Raw genomic sequence first — 20093 nt, 5'->3', positions numbered from 1 at the left:
GGGATGTGAGGAGAAGAAGATGTGGATGTTGGAGAGAGAGACAGAGAGAGTCATTACCTCTCTTAATTAAGGTACTTTAAGCTGGCCACACCCTTCAGAACAACCTTAAATTCTCCTCAAATACACCTCATCCCTAAAATAATATTTCACATCCCTAAAAAATAACATAATAATACTTAAAATCAACAAGGCTCCTTAAACCACACTTACCTATCCTAAACACGTGTTATTCCCCTTAGTCACTTCCCCTCTCACCCCCTTCCTCTGCCCCCTTCCCGAGAATGCGATCAGCTGTTACTGGAACAAGTGTGGGACGTGTTCGACCATCCGTGGCTCTGTGTACAGCTGTTTCTGACACCACACACACCCTCCCAGTCACTCACCCATAGCATAACACACTCACGCACCCTCTGACAATATATTAACACAACTACGCACTCAGCCACACACCCTCCCAGACACGCACCCATCTGACAACATATATTAACACAACCACGCACTGACGCACTCATCTGACAACATATATTAACACAACCACGCACCCACGCACTCATCTGACAGCATATTAACACAAACTACGCACTTATACACCCACCCAGACACATGCACCCAAACCGATGTTAATCTCACCCACTGTTAAATTCACCAACAAATTAACTTTATCATAGTTAACCCAACAGCAGTAAACCTTAACAGCTATTAAGAATCATCTATTGTTAACTACCGCTATGAGTCAGTTCGTTTGTCTTTAATTCCACTATGTTAATCTTACCCCTGATGTTAACCTGAGTTACTATTAAACTAACCTAAGTTTAATCTCTCTCTCTCTCTCTCTCTCTCTCCCGACATACCTGACCAAACTCACGGAAAATCATCCAATTTGTAAGCGACGTCTCCCACCCCCTTACTACAACCTGTTCCAAGATGCGTTAATGTAGCGGAAGCCAATAACCTCAATCACGGTCAGTCAGCCGGTAAGCCAGCCATCCATCTAGTCAGTAAGCCAGCCGGTAAGCCAGCCAGTACGCCAATCAGTAAGCCAACCTTCCATCCATCCAGCCAGTAGAGAGAGAGAGAGAAAGAGAGAGAGCGTATTGAGATGAAATATAGGGAGGGATAGAGGCGGAGGGAAGGGGAGGGGGGTGATGGGAGAGGGGAAGATGGATGGGGGAGAGAAGTGGATGGAGGAGGGGGTGGTGGGAGAGAGGAAGATGGATGGAGAGGAGAGAGGAGAGAAGTGGGAGGGAAGAGGAGTGGGGAAGGTGGGAGGGAGGAGGGAGGGGAGGGTAGAAGATGTTTAATGGAGGGGTCAGGTTGTGTGCAAAGAGGCTTCCGTCTCTCTCCGTCCTACTCCTCTGAGAGACAAAACAGGGCGGAAACTGTGTCTTTAACTTCCATCATCAGTGAGAGACGACAAGGGGGGGAGGGGGTGGTGAGGTGATGGTGAGGGGAGAAGGAGGGGGGGAGGAGGAGGAGGGGGTGAGGGTGGGAGGAATGAAAGTGAGGGAGGAGGCAGAAGTTAGGATTGAAGGTAGAGGGAGTAGTTTAAGAGGAAGGGAGGAAGAGGATGCATAGGCGGCATAAAGAGGAGGTAAAGGGGATTCAGGTGTTGTAGAAGGAGGTAATAAAGTGGAGGGGTGGAGATAAAGAGACTCAACCGACGACAGAGTTAAAGTAGAGGTGACAGCCGGGGGGTAAGTGAAGGAGGAGGCAATACAATTAAAATAGAGAGAAAGAGGAAGAAAATAGGAAGTAGATTTACATGAGAAGGGAAGAACACAGAGAGAGAGAGAGAGAGAGAGAGAGAGAGAGACGCAAAAATCCAGGCCAAAAATCTTTCTTCTTAAGTGTTGTGCGGCATTTCCACCATCCTTCCATTTGTTACCTTCTCCTGTGCGTCTCAACTCTGCTCACACCCGCGTAAAAACATGACCCCCACACACACACTAATGGCGGAGAGAGCAACATTTTGAAGCTTTTTCCAGCCTCGCGGCATCAAGGAAAGTGCCATGCCGAACACAACAATGACGGGGCACGACAAACTTCCCACCTCGACCAAAGAACCCACATCATTATTCCATCTGGCGCTGGAAATTTTGGAAGGAAAGCCTCCAGTACCCCCGAGAGTGTGACCTGTCGCTAATGGCTGGTGCTTCCTGGAAAGCTTAATGCCTCCTGCAGACAATGGACGACCTGCACCCGACCTCCACCACAAAAGGACTCCAGTTTCGATTCGCGGCCACTTAAGGTCTGACGATGACACATAATGACAAGACCCCTCAGGTCAGACAATCCTTTCTAACCTCCCTCCTCCCCTCTCTCCTTCTTCTACCTCACCCCCCTTCCCCTCAGCTACCTCCGCCCTCTCCTCCGTCACTACTTTTCCAGAAGACTTTTCAGTATTTCAATAGTTGTGGCGGAGAGCAAGAGCGCATAAGGACTTGTTCTTTTCTTTTTTTATCGTGAATCATCTCCCCCGGATTAAAGTTGAAGCTACTGGGGGGGCTGTGGAAATGGCTCAGGATGGAAGGATCTCTGCACTCACGGAGATAATTGTCGGGATTTGAAAACAGAAAATATAAAGAATTGTGAGTTACTTACCTCCCATGCGAGGCCAGGGTCTTTAGCGTTGGCTGTCCACTTGCCGAGGAAGGGGCCGTAGCGGGTGCCTCGGGCAATGTTCTGCTTGGTCCACACGCCCACGCCTACGCCCGTGCTAGAGGGCCGCACCTCCAGCTCCAGGGGCACAGCTGACAGCTGCTGTGTAATGAATCTCTCGGCGGCCGCACTCAGCTCTGCCGCTGCACCTGCAGCGTTCATGTTGAGATCGTGGGCGTCTGCGTTGGTGGGCGTGGAGGAGCCGCGGTGGGCGTGTGGCGAGGACAGAGGGTCACGGGGAGACACTGACCCACCTTCGGAGTCAGCCTCGCTCAAGTCACACAGGTCACGGAAGGAACGATCGCCTTCCTCGCCCGGGACTGGAAGAAAGATAAAAAATATTAAGTGATATTAACAGACCAACACAACAACACGGGTCTCCTCACCTCATCCTAATATTATATAAAAATCCTTTTACCAAACCCCGCATACAGGAACCATCATTAGCGTGACATCCTTTATCTCTTGGGCTCAGTGACGTGCCCGTTGGACATAACAAAGCCCCGGGGGAGCGCATGACACATTGCAGCAGATGCGCATCCCCCCGCCCTCAACACGCCAGGCGTCCGCCCCACACCTTCCCTGACGCGGCCCCGTCACCCCTATATCCATCACAACACCAATTACCACATTCAGCAGAAAATTAACCAGCAATTATAACCTCCTTAGCTTGCCTGCTCGCCACAATGCGCGTCATCTGGCGGGGTAAGCTAGGTCTACTCGCCCTCGCCCTGGGCATTGTGGCGCTCCAGGACCTCGCCTGCCGAGTGTGGGAGCCTTTGTTTTATGCCATTGTGCGCCGGCAGGGGGGTACGAGGGTGTCCTGAGGCCCCACGTGACACCCCTGGCTAATATACTCCTCCTTGTGTATGATGATGATGATGATGATAGTGAAGAAAGACTGGATTATAACTAACTAATATTGATGATAATGATGGTGAAGATGAGAGTGAGAGAGAACTTGCTACTGTCACCATGGTGTAACTACTTGACTTTGCTCTTTAAGGTGATGGTGATAGTGATGGTGAAAGACCTCCTGACGTTGATGATAGTGATGGTCATGACGTCTTTGATACCCCCTTTTGTTATTATTATTGTTCTCATCACCACAGCTGTTGTTGTTCTCATTACTGATATTGTTCCTATTGAAGTCACCGCCTTAAAAAAAAAGTCCTATTTAGACCACGAGACGCCGGTACCGGATCGCGTTTCCAAAGGTCTTTTTTTAATCTTGATTTTTTAAGTGGGGATTTTTTTTATATCAAGGGAATTGTTACTCTACGGAGGCTACTGTTTTTCTCGGCTTTTGTTTACCTCAAGTCCTTTTGTTTTTTCGGCTCTACGGTCGCGGGCGCACGTAACCTGAAGACTTTTTTGTCCATCTAATAATTCGAAAAAAAAGACAAGATTTAAAGGACTATTTTTTATTCCTACTCGGGGTCTTAGTTTGATATTTTGTAAACAAGAGAGAGGAACGGAACATAACTAACCCTTTGATGATTGTAGAACGAGTGTGTTTGCTTTTTTTTTTACACGGTGTCTTTGTTTTAGTTGATATTTGTAAACAAGAGAGGAGGAAAAGGGAATTTTTTTAAAGGTCTGTGTTTACCTGATCCTACGATACATTTCATATTTTCTATTTATGTTTTGTATGTATGTATGTATGTATGTGTGTATGTATGTATGTATGTATGTATGTATGTATGTATGTATGTGTGTGTATGTATGTATGCATGTGTGTATGTATGTATGTATGTATGTGTATGTATGTATGTATGTGTATGTTGTATGTATGTATGTATGTGTATGTATGTGTGTATGTATGTGTGTATGTATGTATGTATGTATGTATGTATGTATGTATGTATGTGTGTGTATGTATGTATGCATACAGTGTCGTTTTTCTCTCCACATGTACACATGAAATATCTCCGTGTACGGATATGTATGCACTGTATGTGTGTGTAAATATCGGTGTGTATGATTACGTCCGTCCACTGTGTACGTATATTCGACATGGGCGTGCGTGGGTTTGTATGCTTAAGGACAGTGTGCCCGTGTATGAGTGTGTACGTAAGTGAGTAGATATGAACGTGACAGTGAGTGAACGGGCGTGTGTGTGTGTGTCAGGCCTGTGAACGTGCGTGTACGTGACTTAGCGTGCGCACTTGTACGTGAGTTAGGTGTGTAATAGTGATGAGAGACACATGGTGAAGGGCGTGGGCATATGTGGGAGGGCGTGGGCATATGCGGGAGGGCGTGGGTATATGTGGGAGGGCGTGGGTATATGTCGGAGGGCGTGGGTATAAGTGAGAGGGCGTGAGTAGACGTGGGGAGAAGGTGGGGTATATGTGAGGGCGTGGGTATACGGGAGAGGAAAGCGTGGGAAGGGAGGGCGGAGTAGACGTGGGAGGCGTGGGAGCATGTGGAAGGGCGGGAAGACGTGGGGAGGGCGGGTAGACGTGGGGGAGTATGTGGGTATATGTGGGAGGGCGGGCATATGTGGGAGAGGGTGTGTGAGATATGGGAGGGCGTGGGGTGACATGGCAGGGCGTGGGTATACGTGGGAGTGGCGGGGTATATGTGGGAGGGTGTGAGTATATGTGTGGTGGGCGTGGGTATATGTGGAGGGTGTGAGTATATGTGGTAAGGGTAGATGGGAGGGCGTGGGTATGGGAGGGCGTGGGCAAGGGAGGGTGTGAGTATATGTGGCAGGGCGTGGGGTGACGTGGGAGGGCGGGGCATATGGGAGGGCGGGTATATGTGGGAGGGTGTGGAGTATATGTGGGAGGGCGTGGGTATACGTGGGAGGGCGTGGGTATACGTGGGAGGGCGTGGGTATACGTGGGAGGGCGTGGGTATACGTGGGAGGGCGTGCAACATCGCTGGAAGACACAGGGTGTGGGTGTGGCGACCATTGTGGCTCACTGGTGCACACTGCTGAAGGCTTTGTGTCCACATAATCACGCAGGCCACCCCGCTCCGGGAGGCGTCGCAGCAGCGGGCATGACCTGATTCCTGTGTAGGGTGGAGGAGGTGGGGGAGGGGCGCTTTGCTGTGTTGCTGTAAAGGGGGGTGGAGTGTTGTGTTGTTGGGAAACGGAGGTTGTATTGCCGTGAAAGGGGGATGCTTGTGAGAAATGGGGGGGAGGGGTAGGGTTGTGATTATACAATATTGGGGTCACTGGAATGTTGTGTTGCTGTGTCGGTGGAAGGATGTGTTGCAGTGAGAAGAATGCTGTGTTTGTGCTGTGTTTTCGCTGTGTGTTGTGTGAATCTGTTGGTGGCACACACAAACACACACACACTCGATCAAACAAGGGAAGGAAGGTTTTGAGGTAAAGCAGGTCCCCTTCTCCTCCCGGTGGTGGCGATGATCGTGGTGATAGTGGAGGTGATGGTGGTGGAAGTAGTTGTGTTTGTGGTGGTAATGATGGTGGTAGAAGAGGCGATGGTCGTCATTGGTGGTCGTTGGTGGGGTATTTAGCCAAGAACACTCACTCCACATTGTTTACCAGGCCCGAGGCTGTGTGCGTGGACGTGTCCCAGCACCTCCCCTACTCCTCCCCCCCCCCACCTTTGCTCATCACCCCACCGACATGCGTCCCCATAATCCTCCCCCATCAACACCCATTTCTCCCCATCCTATACAACATCCTGATTAATGTTTCTACCCATGAGGATGAATCAAGGAGGTTTCTGATGGGTCCGAGTGATGGGGAGGAAGCATAGAGTGAATAAATGAGGTGGAAAAATTGGAGATGATAGTGGAGGCACAGCGAGGATGTACGTGCTGTGGGAGACACTGGTGTTGACAGAGTGGAGATGGGCTGGCCGCGGCGTCGTCGCTACACTCACACACACACTTGGCTTGTTGGCTCGCTATCCCTTATCTACCTGCCTTATCTCTCTCTCTCTCTTTGTTGCTCTACAATTTATATCTTACGTTAAAACAAACAAGTATACTCTTAAAAGACGGCGTAGCACAGGTAATGTTTCTAGTGTATTACGTCCAACAGTGAAGAGAGAGAGAGAGAGAGAGAGAGAGAGAGAGAGAGAGAGAGAGAGAGAGAGAGAGAGAGAATAACAAACACCCCGTCCTAATAAACCTAACCGTCCCTCATCATCGACTTTACAACCCGGGATTAACAAAGTGCATCAAAGGTTCCCACTTACGTTATCGAGACGCTCTCAAAATGACTGAGGTATCAACAGCTGTTAATGGCGGTCGGTGATGTCATAGAGGATCTTGTCAGGTGTCCACGACAACCTGAGGCGGCCATCTTGGGAGACATTGAGACGGATATTGGAGTGTCGAAGAGGAGGGGAGGGGGAGAGGGGAGGACCTGGGGAGAGGGGAGGACCTGGGGAGAAGGGACGATGAGGGAGAGAGGAGGGCGGGGAGTGGGAAGAGGAATCTGTGGTTGCGAAGAGGGTGGTCAAAGGTACCTAAGTGACCGTGTTTAGGGAGGATTGTTAGTGCTGAACAGGAAGAGGTGGGGGGGAGGGGGAGAGTTGATGTCATGTGGACAGTCCGTGGGAGGTATAAGACTCGTCCGTAGATACTAAGAACCGTTCGTAGGAGAGTTGAAACTGTCTGTCCTTACCTCTCCTCCTTCACCGCCTGTTCAGACACCCACAGGGACCTCACACCCCGAAAATTTTACGTGTTTAGTCGAGAGTTATGCAGGGAGGAGTGCCGCCCATCTCTGACACCGCATTAATGCCCATTTATATCCCGTGTGTTGGGCGGCACCTTTGTCCTCCGGCTATCAAACGACCCGACCACCTCGTTCGCTCATCAAACTCTCCGCACATCTGGGTTTGAGGGTGATGACGGAAAGCTCTTTTATGTGCGGGCGAAGATGGGCATTGGCTGAACTCTTTGGGGGTTGGGCAACGGTTGTCAGGATCAGGGGCGTCCGTGTTGGGTGAGGAGGAGGTGTGTTGAGGGAGAGACTGGGGAGCAATATATGCTGGGAGGTGGAGCTTATCAAACCCCCCAGCCCCAGGGACAGGAGGTGTCGATGTGTGTGTGTGTGTGTGTGTGTGTGTGTGTGCCCGAGCGAGGCAAGCCCGTGTGTCACTCATACAAACATGGACCACAAACCCACATTCCACTCCCACTCTACCTGCACCCCTGACTCTACCCAGACCACCCATCACTCCCCTACTCAGACCACCCCATATCACCCCCACTCCAGACCACCCCATCACACCCCTACCTGTGACCACCCCATCACTCCCTCACTCAGACCACCCCATCACTCCCCTACCCGTGACCACCCCATCACTCCCTCACCTGCAGACCACTCCCATCACTCCCCTACCCGTGACCAATTCCCCATCACTCCCCTACCCGTGACCATCCCATCACTCCCCTACCCGTGACCACACCCCATCACTCCCACCCTCCCATCGCACCCTCCTGACCACCCCATCACTACTCCCCTCCCAGTAACCACCCCATCACACCCCACCCACTACTCACTCTTGCTTCACGTCCTGTGCCTCGACACCCTCCTCCTCCATCACCCAGCGTTATGTCCCCGCTGACAGTTGTTTGGTAACTCCTGAAGGAGGTAGGGGGAGGGGGAGGTGGAACCTGGCTGAGCATTTCGTCAATATTTTGGGTCTCGGAGCCCTGGCGACATCTTTGTTTCTCCTCGTTCCTGGCATTGAATCGCTGTTGATACCTACCTGAAGAAGTTGTCGCCGTCACCTCCTCAACTAACATATGAAGAACAAAAATAATCTATCTGTCCGGTCCACTGATAAATGCTCCCCCATATTCTATAACATATTTCGATTGACTCTTTAATTCGAAGCGTTTTTAGGTTCTCTCCAACGAAGCTTTATTTATGATTATATCTCAACCTAATTGGTTCATTTCGATACCGTGAACTTTGATCCTCTGCTTCGTTAGGTTGACCAGGTGTTCGATCTTCTGTGACTCAACTAATGGTTATTCGTACGTATATGATAACGATTGGCGGAAAATAGAGAATTATTTAAGGGAAAAAAGGGAAGTAGTATGTGTGTATGTATGTATGTATGTATGTATGTATGTATGTAGTGTGTGTGTGTGTGTGTGTGTGTCTGAGTTTGATCTTATCTAAAAATATCCACATATAAATAACACAAAAAAATTATCTTTAACAAATAGAAGCGACAACACCAAACTCTTCCACTTTCTCCTACCCTCAGTTACTCACCTCCCCAATTCCTTTCTCCTCAATTTATTGCCTCCTCCTACTGCCCCTCCGCTAATTCCATATTCTCACTATCAGGACTCTCCCCCCTTCTCCTATCCCCGTTACCGCCTCCCCCACCTTCTCCTACCCCCATTATCCCCCACCCCTTCTCCTACCTGTTACCCCCCTTCTTCCTATCCCTGTTACTCTCTTCCCTCAACACCACCACCATCAGTTTCTACTAAATCCGTGTTAAGTCATGATGGTATCAGACATCCTACTTGACCCATTTCTGCTAAATCCGTGTTTCATTGTGGCTCTCAACACAGTATCTCTCCATTATGATTGTACTAAATCCGTGTTCCATCGTAACTCCAAAGAATAACAAAAATAATAATTCCGTGTTATATTACAAGTATACACACACACACACACACACTTGCCCAACCCGTTTGTATTAAATCTTCTTAATATCCAGGTTAAAAAAACTAAAGATCTCATATCATTATTACTAAACCCGGGTCGTGTCATGGCTTACGAGAAAAAAAAATACTTCTCGACCAAATTCTGCTAAATCAGTGTTGCGTTGTGAGTTTGAGTGACTGAGAAAACACCCTTAAGTTTGTCATTTTCCTTTGTTCCAGTTCACATAATCAGCATTATAAAAGACAAGGCAGAGAAGTTTAAGAGTTTGTTTACAGATGACAGGTTGCAGAGTTGGTGCTGGGTAGTGTGTGGCGTCAGCACCTCTTAAGAGTCTAATAGCGTCAGAACCATTATAGGAGGATTGTACCACCAGCACCTCTGAGTCTCATAACGTCAGCGCCACTAGAAGCAATATGCCGCCAGCACCTCTAAGAATCTAATACTCAAGGCGACAAGAGGTTTAATGGCGCTTTATATTTATAATTATTCATAGATAAATATTTATTTATATTGGCGTCTTAATGGTGTTGATTATTCACGTCAGGAAGAACAAATCTAACCATAAAATAAAAAATAAAATATTTTGTTTGTCAGAGATTGAAATAAGTTATGACGTCCTTTTAGGTAATTATTTTATAACTTTATTATCAATAAAATTCCTATCACGTCTGAAAGGTTATAAGATTAGTTAATTAGACAAATACCACCAATCTAATTATGGATTATTTAAAGTTAATTATCATGCCTAATAAAATATTATGACGTATGTAAAGATTAATAATGGAATAAAACACTTAATTACGGATGATTGAGAATGATAATTAAATATCTCTGAAACATTACGACGAAAGATGGAGATAGAACTATAAAAATTAATTGGAATCATAACTAATTATAAATCTAATTGCCAAGGTGCTTAAAGTATCTCGATGAATGAAGTAACTAAGATAATTATACACGATTAATTATACACAATTATTTATCAACGATTATAGAAATAATAATTGAGAACGTAAACAACTGTAGTGGAAGGTCAATGAGTCATGGAAATTGTTGTTAATGAGAGATGTAAACAAGCGGCGCGAGAGACGGAGAGATAGATGGAGAGATAGAGAGAAAGACGCATGGTAGACGATCAGACATGAAGGAGTATTTTTAAACAGACTAACGGATAGTTTTCGTGCTGTTAAAAAGTAGACAAAGGAAAGACAGACAGAAAGAGATAAGAGGGTGTATGAAAATAAATAAAATCCAGGCTGATAAAATTGATAATAATATTTTCATTACCTCTAAGCCCCCAGTCTCTCTCTCTATCTCTCTCTCTCTCTCTCCCTTAACTGTTTGAGTAGAGAGGACCGGTCACTCAGTCTTGGAACAGTTCACAGTCACGTTCTGCCTGGCCTGGGGTCGGTCTAAGGCGGGACTCTGCGACCATCTCTGTTTACATCCCCAGGTGTTTTTCTTTCATTACCTCAGGTGAACCCACGAAAGTTCGAAGGCATCACAAAAGTCCAATTATTTCACAAAAAAAGTTCTTCTACTTCATATAAATTAACTTTTTTTCACGATACGTCTAACAGTTTCATAAAAATTAATATTACCCCAAAAAATACAACTATCACTGATATAAAGAGTCTTATTCCGTGTAAGTCCATCTGAGTTTAGGAATATCTACGCAGCTGTTATAATATAAGGACAATTACATCAAAACAAAAGTTAATCTCCACATACATACATACATACATACATAAATACACACATACATACACGACACAACAAAATACAACACGACACAACAACAAAACACGACACAACACAACACAACATATCACGACACGACAAAACTACGTCAGGAGAGGAGGCGAGAGGAGTCCTTTTTTTTTCATTTAATTAGTTCGTCCTTTGTCCCTTAAAATCCCTTATATTGTTCAAGGCTTAACTAAGGGTTCCCTCAATAGGTGAGATGATACGGACCATAACCCTGTCAAGTACCGTCCCCCCCCCCTCACTGATGGTGCACCGTATGTTTGTTATGTTGTACCGTGTTCCTATGTTGTTGTACCGTATTTCTGTCTATGTTGTACCGTATGTTTGCTATGCTGTACCGTGTTCCTCATGTTGTTGTACCGTATATTTGTGTTCATGTTGTACCGCATTCCTGTCTCAGTCGTTGTACCGTATGTTTGTTATGCTGTACCGTGTTCCTATGTTGTTGTACCGTATTCCTGTCTATGTTGGTAACGGTATGTTTGTTATGTTGTACCGTGTTCCTATGTTGTTGTACCGTATTCCTGTCTATGTTGTACCGTGTTCCTGTCTCAGTCGTTGTACCGTATGTTTGTTATGTTGTACCGTGTTCCTATATTGTTGTACCGTATTCCTGTCTATGTTGTGGACGAGTCATTAGTGTAACGAGTCCCAGTTTAACGAGTGTGTGTGTGTGTGTGTGTGTGTCCGCTATACGCTACAGATTATGCGCATTATAACCACTGATAAGATGTTCATTACAGTATCGGCCGAAGATATAATGTGGAGAGAGACGTTGTATTGTACCATAAGAGAAAATATTTGGTATTAGGTTAGTATGAGAATTGAATTTGGGGGATTAATTTTTGTTATGTTTTTGTTATTTTATTTGTGGTTATTGATTGTTATTTATGGTGTTGTTATAGTTTGGTTATTGTCGTTGTTGTTGTTGTTATTATTATTAGTAGTAGTAAATATGATTAATTATCCATAAAATACAATAATAATATATGTAAAAAAAGTTGAAGAAAAGTTTATTAAAGAAAATATAACAATCTCCAACCCTCATTATAATTTCCCTGAAGAGATATTGATTAAAATAAATACTCTCATTGACCACAATACTTGAGAACTATTCCTCTTCATGTGCTCTTTAACTCTTCCTTCAAGTGTCACGCTGATGAATGATAAGATTATTTCAAGAGTTTTTTTTTTAATTATTGTTCAAAGTGGATGAAGAGCCTCGAGTGTCAGGTAGATTGTGAGTATTTGGTATTAGCTCGTTTATATAGTATGTGTAATGTGATTGGAGGGTTGGTTTTATCTGCAGGGTTATCATTGGTTAGTTTCGAATCAGTGAACGACCCTTCCGAACCAATGAGATCTCGACCTGATGAATTTTCGAACTACATATACATATTAGAGTCACACTCACACACACAGACACACTCACACACACACACACAGACTCACACTCACACACAGACACACTCACACACACACACAGACACACTCACACACTCAAGGCTGTTCTTATTGACGTTTCCGACGACATAATTCAACATCAGAATTCTACAAATTTCTTCGTTCACTTAACAAACACTTAACACTCAACAAGCTTCTACATGTAACACTTTAGAATGAGGATTTAGTGAGCACTTAAATCTGTCACACTTTACACATCCTGTCTTACTTAGAACACTGCGAGGACAGGAAACAAACCTCTACTTACATGTGTTTAAGTATTAAGTATTAGGTAACATGTCACTTAACAACTTACACTTTGTTTTGATTCTTTAACCAATGAAATACGTTTTTTCTAATAAGTCTAGATTTTGATTGGCTAAACACACGTTAACTACTTACACTATACCACTCTTCGTAAATTTGTCTCAGATGTTTTGACGGAAATAGCCAATGAAATTAACTATACCCATGATATTCCCTTGTGATTGGTTGTTTTATATAGGTCATATGTATGTATTTTCGCCTTAATATAAAACAAAATAATTACCTTGTCTCTATAACCTTCGTATTACTACTTAACAAAGGATTTTTTTTTTACATGATACTAAAAAGAAAATATTAAGTTCATTCTACTTTATTTGTTTACAGATGGCGTTGGTGAGGGTTGAGCTCGTGTGTGGAGGGTCCGGGAAATACATTATGACAATACTGTAGACAAAATACAATAAGGTTAAGCTTAGAATTATATGCTTAAGGTTTGATAGTTGATATTTAGTATATGGTTAAGCTTAGACTTCACGCTTAAGCTTTAAGTGTTGATGTTTTGTGTATGATTAAGCTTATACAACAACACGCAAAGCACTAACACTATTTTATATGTAAACTTCTGTCGTATATTAATAAACACACACACACACACACACACACACACATAAACACATATATAAACACACACACACACACACACACATAAACACACACACACACACACACACACAAGCACTAACACATTATACACCATATATATTCTATTAAACCTCTATCATAATCCTCACTATAGTATATAATTATAAACGCTCTTCCGTCTAATTAAATAATACTTTTTGTTAATGATACCTTTCAATATTAATTATCACTCTCCTATATATAATCTATAATGACTATATTCTAGGTAATTACGTGACGGTTAAGTAATTAAGGGATAATGATTGATGGGTCTGGCTCTTAAATATCGCCAGTGTACTTGACGGCGAAGAGTCTCTTGGGTAGATTCTTAAAACCTAACCTAACCTCATCTAAAACTTAACCAAACCTAACCCCCCCAAAAATAGCATTAGACAATTATAGAATGAATATATACGTTGAAAATTGTACGTTGGTCTTAAATTACGATAAATATTTGTAGATACGAGGTTTTGTGAAGCAAGACAAAGGCCTCACGTTAACCCCTGGTGACTCTGATTATGTTCTCAATATATGATTTTTTTTTATTTTATCGTCGTGTGTGTGAGTGTGTGGGTGTGTGTGTGTGTGTGTGTGTGTGTGTGTGTGTGTGTGTGTGTGTGTGTGTGTGTGAGTGTGTGGGTGTGTGTCTGACTCCTTGATTGCAAAAGATGATGAAAGGGACTTGTTGCATTGTTGATAGTTAAGAGGTCATGCAACTGCTTAACTATTGTGGTTATGAGAGAAAGATATAACTTATTTTGTCTCAGGTTAGGTTCATGTGTCGCCTTTAATTATTTTTTGTATTATAATCTATATTTATACTTGTTGATATCTGTTATAGAGATATAATTTCTATTGAATTATCTGAGTGTTTGTTATAGCTCTTATATATTAAATGTTTCTATAATTTTTGACATAAGCTTTTCTTTACTTTATATAATTAAGAATTTTTTTTTATTTCCACCCTAAGATTTTATTCTTAAGTTGAATCCATTGTTATAGATTTTATTTTATCACTATTCTATATTTTTCTATCCACCTCTTACCGTCTGTTAACATGTTTAGTACTCGTGTTTATATTTTCATCTAATTATGTTTATATATGTTTTCTACTCTCTCTCTCTCTCTCTCTCTTTTAGGGGGTTTGTGGCCGCTGGTTCCCTTACATACATCACCTCGCATTATTATTATTTACAACCTACTGTACTACCACCTAAACAAGCCAGTTATCAAGGTAATGACCAACCGGGGTCGTTACGTCACTCACACCGCCAATACGTGCGCCACTTGGGACGCAAATTGCTTAATCAGTCGTATGCAACATTTATTTACACGTAACTATACCCCTCACGCGGTAAATTCACGTAAAAATGCTCTTAAATTCACGTAAGAGGGGGTGATAAATTTGGCATGATAGTCATAAATTTACGTGAAAATGGTCTTAATTTAACGTAACTCTATTCTAAATATACACGTATGAATCATAAATACATTCAGTTAAAAGAGAAATACTATTATATTCACGTATTTAAAAAGTTACTAATAAATTTCTAATAAATTAAAAAAAAAATTGACCTAATGATTTTTGTAATGACTTCGCTGTTAAAATACTGTGATACTAACTTAATACACATAAATTCACGTTAAAATATAGTAATAAATTCAGGCAGAGATACTAATCCACTCACGTTAAAACACCCATAAACCAAATTACTTAAAACACCAATATATTCACGTAACTGTACCAATAAATTCACGTAAATATACCAATAAATTCACGTCACTCCACTAATAAATTCATATAAATACACGTAAATACAGCTAATAAATTCACGTAGAAATAATCATAAAGTAGAAACCTTAAACCGAATAAATAATCGATTGTATTAAACACCGGCCCAAAACATCACCTTAATTGCCAGGTGTCAGCTGTAAATTAACAATCGATAAGGTGTACTTTCTCTCCTCCTCCCCTCACTGTCCCTCCCCCCCCTTAACTAGCTTACTGATGAAATTGAGCTTAATGACTAGGGAACAAGCGAACGAGGGTCACAAAAGTCTAAGAACAAAAAAAAAATAAAAAGAACAATAGGCTATTATTTACATACCAAGATAGAAAGTTGTTTTTGTTTTTGGGGAGAAGAAGCATTTGTTAGGGAGTGATTGGAGTCTTGGAGGTGTTAGTTGAAGGGAGACGAAGGGAGACGAAGGGAGACGAAGGGAGACGAAGGGAGGATGATGATGGTGGTGGTGGTAGAAGAAAAAATATTGAGTGGGGAAGAAGTTGATGAGGATGAGGAAGAAGAACAAAGAAGAAAAAGAAGAAGATGAAGAAGAAGAAGAAGAAGAAGATGAAGAAGAAGAAGAAGAAGAAATAACTATACCGGTAATTGAAAAAAAAATACTCATCACTTGAAATATTCTACAAGACATAATTCTTAGATACCAGTTAGACAAGTCAGTCCTAGACACCAGTCAGACATATTCCTAGACACCAGCCAGACATATTCCTAGACACCAGCCAGACATATTCCTAGACACCAGTCAGACATATATCTAGACACCAGTCAGACATATTCCTAGACACCAGCCAGACATATTCCTAGACACCAGTCAGACATATATCTAGACACCAGTCAGACATATTCCTAGACACCAGCCAGACATATTCCTAGACACCAGTCAGACATATATCTAGACACCAGCCAGACATATATCTAGACACCAGTCAGACATATTCCTAGACACCAGCCAGACATATTCCTAGACACCAATTAGATACCTGAAAACAAGCCACTGTAACATCACTAACTTCAATAATACAAAAAATTACAATAAAATAAATATTCCCAATTAAACAATGAACCAATTTAATCCTATACATAAAATTACGATAACGTGAAATATTTTCCTTATTATTTCTTTTATTTTTACATAAACTTGGAAACCTTTTACGAAAAATAATAAACAATGATAATAAAAAAAATCCCTGGGCAATATAACCCATTTGAATCACTTAATCCTTGAAACTGAACCCAATTGAACCACTAAATCTATGATACGAAACTCAGATGAACCATTGAATCCTTTCCCTGCATGGCTGTATCAACCAACCATTTAATATCTGCTAAATCCACGCAAATCCGAAGCACTTACTCGAATTCTCAAAAGCTGGATGGTTCGATCACCTCTTTAGTTCAATATCTAAAACAATGATTCGAAGCCATGCAGTCTAGGCTCGACAGTTTAATTTCTACATTCTATTTTGTTTCAGTCTTTGTCCGACAGTTTAATTTCCAGTCTAATTTTTTACAGTCTAATATAAATTTTTCCTACCATCATGAAGAATATTAACCTGACTTAACCTAACCTAACCAAACATAACGTAAACTAACTATATACACATTGAATTTCAGTTGTTACGGGTCACTTCCTCCTAACCACAAAGCTGACCAATCAAAGGCTTTACGAAGTCTGAAACGTCGATTACTCTAAGTGCGAACGATCCTCTGGAATTGTATTTACGACTATTGTATGAAGGATTTGTTATTGCATTTACGAGTGTCTATTGTATTTCCGATTTAGTGATGTATTTTCACCTTTGGACGAATGATTTTATACCTTCACATTTCTGAATACATCCGTTGAATTTTTACTAACGAATTACTGACATTAATACAATTCTAAATACATTATTGTTATATATCACAAAATTATTAAAATGCAGAATATATCTTAGAAAATTATATAATAATTTGAGTTAATAAAAATAATTCCGATTAATAATACTGTAATTATTTTGATGGAAAGTTATACTAATTACGTTAACTAAATTATTAATGAAAAGTAATTTCCATTGATATTTGTTCTTCAGGCAGCCAGTACTTTGTTCATAGTATTTACTGTCCCTAGGGAATTGGACCCTTTACTGTAGTACCCTGAAATGATTGGCTAATTCCCCTTCGTCCCTGATATGATTAGGTTACTGTACTTCCACGCTTCACTCCCTGAGATAATGAAGCACTCCAACGCCCTCCTCCCTGAAACGCTATAAGGATTCACAACAGATTCTGAAAAGACTAAATACTTCAGTAAGATTCCTGATTAGTTCCAAGACGTTTCAACGCGGTCCCTCAAACACCGAATCATTCAACAACGTCTCACCTGAAGATTAACCACCCCAATGCTATACTTAAGAGAGAGGGTTAAGTTAAGGTGTATTAATCTTCAAATGACATAAGCTGAGGGGGGAGGTGGGATGGGGGGTGAATCTTCAGGTGATCCGAAAGCAATAAAGGAATTCTATAAATATTTCAATGCAGTTCTTTAGATTACAATTCCCTGAAGATCTGGACCCTGATAGAATAAAACCCTTGAACCCTGACCTTGTATAGCCTCAGCAACAACAGCCAATACAAAGCAACTCCCTAACACATACACACAGACGCATACACACACACACACACAGACGCATACACACACATAGATGAACCAAGATAGAAATAACATTCCCATTCTTGAACCAAAAATATAAAACAAAGATAAAAAAAAAACAAAAAAATCTGGGAAATGTTAAAAAAAAAACCATTAAAAAAACAACAAAATGGTCCCAGAAAAAACACAGAAGGTAAAAGCGAACATAATCTCCACAACGACACAACATTTAAATACGAGGTCTGGGGCAGGTATTAAGTAGATAAACAGCCGGTGTACATTAGCGGGATAATCAACAGAGCGCTAAGTGGCCACGAGTTCCCTCAATCTCTAATCCGGGGTCACAATTACGCACCTTATCGATTCGCGGGAAGTAAATGACATTATGCGCCAATTACATTTCCGTCGCTACCAATTCGCGGTGTGTAATCTGCCGGTGTCATGTGTGTGTGTGTGTGTACGTGTGTGTCATGTGTGTGTGTCGTGTGTGTGTGTGTGTCGTGTGTATGTGTGTATTGTTTGCTTCACACACTATATCATTGTTCACAGGTGTTCAGTAGAGAGTGAACGCGTGTGAACAAATGATCACCTAATCGTTGAACACAATAATGAACACGCTTGACAATGTGGTTTTCAGTATATATTTCACCGCTACACTACAGGAAAGGGTGAACGAGGCAATTACCCGCCAAACAAAATTGAAGAAAAAACCGCAATAGTTTAATTGTACACGCACGGTAACTGCTCAATTAACCCGTGTAATAGTTATGCTTTAAAGTCATCTCACTCTAATATCTGACTTCCCCCCCCCCCCTTTCCCTCACAGTGTCTGGTGTGGCTGCATAGTCTAAGGTTGTTGTCAAACTTTAGGTGATTCAACTATTAGGATCGTTAAGGGCAGGTCATATAGTTCCATACCACATCATCACACGGGGTCGTAAGAATTTAAGTTCGGCACAAAGTCATTAACGTGATGGTGGTGGTAATGTCACCTCAACACACCTAAATAATTGGTTAAAATAATCTTTCTCTCTTCAAATATACCACAAAAAGTTGAATTTGTGATATGTTAAAATTACGATGGAGGAATTAATTATATGGAGGGAGGCGAGGGAGGGCGACAGTGGCGAAGACTTACCTAAGTTGTCTTGTTGTGGTGGGAAGAGCAGGGACGTCATTGCCTGAGCGTCTCCCACCTGCTGCTGCCCAGATAACGGTTATTGGCACTGGCACTCTCTCTAGCTTGGCACTCTCTTACATTTACCACTATCCTTGTTCTTGGGAGAGTTATCGCGGCACTAACAACAGATGTCTCTCTCTCTAGTGTCTCTGGCTGTTACAGTTCACGGCACATGATCACAAGGTCTTGTTGAGATGGTTTGTTCCTTGAGGGGGTGACTAGAGTCTGGGGTGGGTGGGTAGTAGGGGGGCTGAGCCTACACAGGACACGGAAGGACAGTCGCCACGTCCTCCCAGGTCCAGGCCGCGAATGAATCTCGGCAGAAGAAACGTCTTGTGCTCATCTCCGGCGCGTCGCAGGGGGCGGAGCCAGAGACTAGTAGGAGGAGCTATTGGCAGGGGGCCGAGCCTTGCTAACACCCAGCGACCAATAGGAGAGCGCGACACATCCCAACCCGGGCGGCCGCTATCGCTTTACCAGCATGTAAAACCACCTCTATATTGAAGTTGATTCCTAATGGAAAGGGACGGAAATCACGTACTTGGGTGTTCATAACCACGTCCGCATGTGAGGTGAGGGAGGGGAGCAGATCTCTCGGATTGGCACCGACTTACCCTCACCCTTCGTGTCTCTCTCTCTCTCTCCTTCTCTCTCTCTCTCCTCTCTCTCTCCTTCTCTCTCTCTCTCCTCTACCCTCTCTCTCTATCTTTCTCTCCTTCTTTCTCTCTCTCTTCTCTCTCTCTCTCTCTCTCTCTCTCTCTCTCTCTCTCTCTCTCTCTCTCTCTCTCTCTCTCTCTCTCTCTCTCTCTCCCCCCCTCTCTCTCTCTCCTCTCCCACTCCCCCTCTCGCATCAGCACGGTCTGAAACCTTCCGAGACAATCCGATATTGTCGAAGCGCCGAGAGTAATGCGTCTCTCCACAGCGGTCTTTAACAGCCTCGTTATAAATTCGGTCGGGGACTGGTCGGGGAGGTCCTTGTTGGGGCATCTCACGGCCCATTAGCTCTTGCTCAAGTAGGAGGAGTTGTGTGGAGGGAGGTGAGGG

General features: G+C 43.0%; 1 protein-coding gene across 1 annotated transcript in view; it reads right to left on the bottom strand.

Moving 5' to 3' along the window:
- The window catches only part of LOC121864391 (histone-lysine N-methyltransferase PRDM16-like), a 54879-nt gene extending 35539 nt beyond the window's left edge, over nucleotides 1-19340 (bottom strand). Inside the window, exons 1-2 of the mRNA XM_042363413.1 lie at nucleotides 19008-19340; nucleotides 2602-2978 (exon numbers count right to left, since the gene is read on the bottom strand). Of these exons, the coding sequence (XP_042219347.1) occupies nucleotides 2602-2978; nucleotides 19008-19047 (417 nt within the window). The 5' untranslated portion in view covers nucleotides 19048-19340. The remainder of the gene's footprint in view (nucleotides 1-2601; nucleotides 2979-19007) is intronic.
- Between the last annotated feature and the right edge of the window lie 753 nt (nucleotides 19341-20093).

Source organism: Homarus americanus, unplaced genomic scaffold (genome assembly GCF_018991925.1).
Source record: "Homarus americanus isolate GMGI-L3 unplaced genomic scaffold, GMGI_Hamer_2.0 scaffold43707, whole genome shotgun sequence".
NCBI classification, from domain to species: domain Eukaryota; kingdom Metazoa; phylum Arthropoda; class Malacostraca; order Decapoda; family Nephropidae; genus Homarus; species Homarus americanus.
This window is presented reverse-complemented; position numbering and strand designations above follow the sequence as displayed.